General features: G+C 47.2%; 1 protein-coding gene across 1 annotated transcript in view; it reads right to left on the reverse strand.

Annotated features, from left to right (window-relative positions):
- Positions 1 to 3,623, reverse strand: part of EIF3B (eukaryotic translation initiation factor 3 subunit B) — a 36,507-nt gene extending 32,884 nt beyond the window's left edge. The window contains exon 1 of the mRNA XM_073636719.1: positions 3,365 to 3,623. Coding sequence (XP_073492820.1) covers positions 3,365 to 3,467 — 103 coding nt within the window. The 5' untranslated portion in view covers positions 3,468 to 3,623. The remainder of the gene's footprint in view (positions 1 to 3,364) is intronic.
- Positions 3,624 to 6,145: the final 2,522 nt, after the last annotated feature.

Consider the following 6,145-nt stretch of genomic DNA (forward strand, 5'->3'; position numbering starts at 1 on the left):
CTGAGCCCTGGAGTGTGCCATCAATCCATCCTAGTGGAGATTTTTCACAAAGTGCAGCCAGACCTCCTCCTTTGAGGTCTTAAATGTCGGTAGGCAACTTGTAAGTGGGGTGTGAAGTGGTGTACATTCACACAGCATTATGGGATTTGGGCAACAAGTACATCAGTTTCATGAACTGTTTGCACTGAGCACTTTGACAATGTATTGTGTCTGGATATTTATGAATTAATCCATCCTCACATGTTGGTGTTCTTTTACACACTGGTTTTAAGTATTTTCACTTGATTGATTTCTATCGTTGTATTATTGATGCACTAGCACTTTAACCGGTTCCCGACCGGCACAATCCCTGTTCTGCTAGGGGAGAGGAGATATATCGTTTGTCCCTACTAAGTAAGAACAACGATATGTCTCCTCCCCCAGTCAGTCCAATTCCCCCTTAGAACACACATTTAACCCCTTGATCACCCCCCCTAGTGTTAACCCCTTCCCTACCAGTGACATTTACACAGTAATCGGTGCATATTTATAGCACTGATCGCTGTATAAAGGTCAATGGTCCCAAAAAATGTCCAATCCGTCTGCCATAATACCGCTAAAAAAAAATAAAAATGCCATAAATCTTTCCCATAGTTTGTAGACGCTATAACTTTTGCGCAAACGAATCAATATACGCTTATTGTGATTATTTTACCAAAAATATGTAGGATAGATAGATAGATAGATAGATAGATAGATAGATAGATAGATAGATAGATAGATAGATAGATAGATAGATAGATATCTCTCAATCTAAACTCATGAAGAAATGTGTTTTTTTTTTTTTTTTTTTTAATTTGGGGATATTTATTATAGCAAAAGGTAAAATTTTATTTTTCAAAATTGTCACTTTTGCGTTTATGGCGCAAAAAATAAAAACCGCAGTGGTGATCAAATAGCATCAAAAGAAAGCTCTATTTGTGGGAGAAAAAAGTACACAAATTTTGTTCGGGTACAACATTGCATGACCGCGCAATTGTCAGTTAAACCGACGCAGTGCCAAATTGTAAAAAGTGCTCTGGTCAGGAAGGGAGTAAAATCTTCCGGTGCTGAAGTGGTTAATTGATAGAGCAACACATTTGCATTGTCATTTTGAATATTAACAAGTGCTGCCTCAAGCAGCCAGTTCTATATTCACAAGTGATCATGCACCTCAACTGCACAAAAATTGGACCGCCACTTTTTTGGATAGCAAATTGCAATGCACCTCTGTCTGCAAAGTGCGTCGGGGATGCCATTTATGAGGCAAATTGTCCTGTTATTACGTTGCACATCGCAGCCTGACACTTAGTAGAATTCTAGGATAAAACAAGTAATCATAAAAATTCTCTCTCCCCTATTTAACACCTATTCTGATTAACCAGTGGAAGAAAGATGTATTAAGATTATCCTGGAATTCTACTTTAGGCTAGGTCCACAGAAGTGGAAAAATGGCAAACACGCATAGTTGAGCTGTGTTTATGCTACCCAGCAACCCCCCCTACCCCTTAACTGCAATAGGCAAAAAATGGGGATGTTTACATGGCACGGCCGCAATGCCGCTGGCCGAAGCTAAGCAAAGGTGACCGAACAGTAGTTTGGTTGTTACACATTCAAGTCAATGAGGAAGCGTTGCAAACATGGTTGCGGCATGTTTGCCAGCAAAAAAAAAAAAAAAAAAAAAGGAAAAGCAGGAGGTGTCTCATCAAGGGTTGCCACCTCATCCCTTTAAACCCAAACACATATGCATTACGCAGGTTCTGAGGGTAATTTAATGCAGACAAGGCACCGAGTTTAATTATTACCTTAATCAGCCACAGAAATTGTGCAATCAAATTGGTTGTAAACCCCGTTACACCACTTTTACCTACAGGTAAGCCTATAATAAGGCTCACCTGTAGGTACCGTGAATTAGAAGAGCTGGGTGATTTTCTCAAAAAAAAAAAAAAAAATTGTTTCACGATTCAAATCGAGTTTTTTTTTTTTTTGACGCTGCGCCGGTCCTGAGGAGCTGCGGGCAAGAGTTTTTAGGTGAAGCCATGGCTTCGGCCTGGTCCGCGGCGTCCGGCCTTGCGGACTAGGCCGAAGCACCTGCCTCACCTAAAAACTCCTGCCCGCAGCTCCGCAGGACCGGCGCAGTGTCAGAGCCGGTCCTGGTGAAAAAAAAAAAAAATCGATTTGCTTAAATTTTGAATCGATTTGACCTCTCAACTCGATTTAAGATTCAAATCCATTTTTTCCCCAGCCCTACCATGAATATCTCCTAAACGTGCACATTTTAGGAGATATTCACTGTATCCGCATGTGCCGACATCATCGGTACATGCGCACTGAAGAAACAGACCGCTCGTGCAGTTTCTTCAGTAGCCATGCCCGGTAGCTCCGGCCAATCACAGCACCGGAGCCTGTGAACCCAGCAATGACTCCAGGAGACACGTTGCCGGTCACATCGGCGTACGGGGGGGGGGGGGGCGCTGCAGCAGCTTCATTCTAAAGCAAGTATTTCATAATGAGTTAGTATGAGATACATACTAACTCATTATGCCTTTGTCTTGCAGGTTCTTTTTTCCTCCTTAGGAGTTTACAACCACTTTACTATGTGTTCGATTTTAAAGGGATGAGGTGGCAACCCTAGCCACATTGCTTCCTCGCCGCTTGTTTGCAAGCCTTTGGAGTGCATTCTGAACACAGATCAGGTTTCAGAGGCAAGGGAGATTTGGACATGTCTAGATTTACCACAGGGAAAAAAAAAAAAGTAAGAAAAAGGGTCCGTTACATCTTTCTCACGCGTACAGGAGGCGGTTCACACGAATAAGTCGCTGTACGTGGACCTCGGCTTAAACTGCTGTGCAACATAGCAACTCACAAGTTTCATGAATGTACATTACGTGTGTTTTGGGGGAGGGGGCGTTATCCAATGTTGGTGCCTACACACATCACATGTACCCGCACACATTCTCACAGCCCAATAATGTGAATACGGCACAACTGGTACCCCAATTCATCTCTAATACACATGTGCATTGCGAAAAAAGGTGCAGATCTGCTTTGTGGCCCATTCATGGTACAATGTGATCCTAGGACAATGCTGGGAGGGGGGGATACACTGATCTACAACACTACAGTATAGGTGGGCGCTCATCCCCGTGTTATAATGGGAAGTCTCCCTCCAGATGTTGGGGCCTGCAGGTATGATCAGACCAGGCCGGAGATACCACACACAATGAAGGCCCATAGAGGAGGAGGCCTGTTCTCCCTTCCCCCGGTCCGCTGCTCCTTGTAGTCCCCCAGCAGCCACGTGTGTCCGGCCCGAGGCCTCCATCCTCCTCCCCCACACCCGCCTCACCCTCCTCCGTGATGTCGTCCTCGAAGTCCTCCGGGTCACTGAACGACATCTCCTCCTCGGTGCCCTCCTCGTCCTCCATGGCGAGCTCTTCCGGCCCGTGCATCCCCTCCTCTGTCTCCGTCACCTCCGCTCCGCCGTGATGCTGTCCTCTTCTCTGGGCTCGGGCCACACGACAATCCGGGCGCTTGGCGCTACTAGCAGGCCATGTGCACCGGAGCCGGCGTCGGGCGGAAAAGGAGCGAACCAACGCCGGACAAAGGGGAGGTCACCTTCCACCCTCCCCGGGCTCCTCCTCTCACAGGTTCACTCACCGGTGCCCACACACCTACCGCTCTTCTCTGTCACCAAGAACGGGCTAGAATGTCACTAAATGATATTTATTTCGAACTGATGCACCAAGCCAGCCTATAGTCCAGTGGTGACTCCCCTCTTCTGAAAGTGGAATGGACTAATCCAACATGGCCGCGGCAGAGGCTGGCCTGTAATGCTGCTGGGGTAGCAGGCTCACGGTGTCTGCTCAGTAATGTGCCTCAGGAAAACTTCAACAAATCACACTCAATAAAAGTTTATGTGAAAACACTACTTTTTTTTTTTTATTGCTTTGTATATAATCCCTGAGAGGTAATTAGGGTTGCCACCTTTTCTTCAAGTCGAACCCTAACACTTCGGCATTGCACAGCAATTTTTTTTTTCATAATATGCATAGATAAACTATGCATAGATGTTGCTATTCAATAACATTCCTAATCATATGAAGTTAATCACAAGAGCCCCTTTACATCAGAGTCCACAGAGTTCCCCCTTTACCTCAGAGTCCACAGAGTTCCCCATTAACATCTGAACTTGCAGAGTTCCCTTTCACTGTAAGGGGGAACTTTGCAGACTCTGATGTAAGGGAGAACTCTGGGGACTCTAAAATAAGGGATGCTCTGGTGTACGGAGAGGACTCTGATGTAAGGGGGGACACTGTGGCCTCTGGTGTAAAGGGGAGCTCTGATGTAATGAGTGCTCTGAGAATCCTGATTTACCTTAGTGTACTCAGTTATGCCGTGTACACACGGGTGGACTTTTCGGTATCAAAGGTCCGACGGACTTTTGAATGAACGGACGTGGCTACACACGATCACACCAAAGTCTGATTCGTACTTGAAGACGTACGACCGGACTAAAATAAGGAAGTTGATAGCCAGTAGCCAATAGCTGCCCTAGCGTCGGTTTTCGTCCGTCGGACTAGCATACAGACGAGCGGATTTCTCGATTTGAAACATGTTCCAAATCTAAAGTCTGTTTGATTTTTGACCAAAAAAGTCTGCTGCAGGTCCGATGAAGCCCACACATGGTTGGATTGTCTGACGAATTCGTCCTGTCAGACCAGTCCAGTCGAAAAGTCCGCCCATGTGTACACGGCATTAGAGGCAGGAGAGATAAGGGGGAGGGGGGAGACTTCAGTCACAGACAGGGATGGATGGTGAGCTCACTCACCCCTTGGCAGTCAGCATTTCTTATCCAGATGTATCTGAGGCTGCTGGGCTTCAAATTTCCCATCCCCATCCCCACTTTCCTTTTCTGAGGTACAGCGCTGGGGACTGGAGTGTGGGCAGACACAGAGGGGTAGGGGTGGGAGAAAGAAGTGCACATCAAGCCCTCTCTCCTTTCCCATCTGTGTGTGTGTGGGGGGGATTGTTAGTGTTAGCTTTGGGCAGTGTGAAAGAGAGTGTAATGCCACGTACACACGAGCGGACTTTACGGCAGACTTGGTCCGGAGGACCGGAGTCCGTCGGACAATTCGATCGTGTGTGGGCTCCAGCGGACTTTTTTTTCCCAAAAGTTCGACGGACCTAGAAATGAAACATGTTTCAAATCTTTCTGACAGACTCGAGTCCGGTCGAAAAGTCCGCTCGTCTGTATGCTAGTCCGACGGACAAAAACCAACGCTAGGGCAGCTATTGGCTACTGGCTATCAACTTCCTTATTTTAGTCCGGTGTACGTCATCACGTACGAATCCGTCGGACTTTGGTGTGATCATGTGCAGGCAAGTCCGTTCATTCAGAAAGTCTGTCGGAAAGTCAGTCGAAAAGTCCGCCAGACCAAGTCTGCCGTAAAGTCTGCTCGTGTGTACGCGGCATCATAGACACTCTCAGCTTAGACAAATGCAGCCAGCAACCCTGCCGGGAGGCCATAGTCCAGTCTGAATAATGTGTTCGGGTCTCAGACAGTCTGAAACCCGGACGCATGATTCCAAACCCGAACTGTCCAGGCGAATCCCGAACAGCTGGCAACCTTAGAGGTAATTAATGCCATCTGTGCTGGAGACCATTGTCACCAAAAAATACAACAACTGGAAGTTGTCGCTGTGTCAGAAATCTTCAGACTGGAATTTATTCCAGTGAGGACGGTGGAAAAACACATTTACACGAGTGGCTTCACACTGATCTGCTGCGCTTTGGCCACAGCACAGGTGCAGCACCGTGTACACTACCCTAGGGCTGCCACCTGTACGAGAATGACCCAGACAGCCCGGGTTTTGACCCATCCCTCTAGTATGCCCATCCCCGCTCAGCATCATCCATCCCTCTAGTATGCCCATCACCGCCCAGCATCATCCATCCCTCTAGTATGCGCATCCCCGCCCAGCATCATCCATCCCTCTAGTATGCCCATCCCCGCCCAGAATCATCCATCCGTCTAGTATGCCCATCCACGCCCAGCATCATCCATCTCTCTCCACAATGTATGCCCATCCACGCCCAGAATCCTGGAGAGGGATGGATGATTCTGGG

Source organism: Aquarana catesbeiana, linkage group LG06 (genome assembly GCF_042186555.1).
Source record: "Aquarana catesbeiana isolate 2022-GZ linkage group LG06, ASM4218655v1, whole genome shotgun sequence".
Classification (NCBI taxonomy): domain Eukaryota; kingdom Metazoa; phylum Chordata; class Amphibia; order Anura; family Ranidae; genus Aquarana; species Aquarana catesbeiana.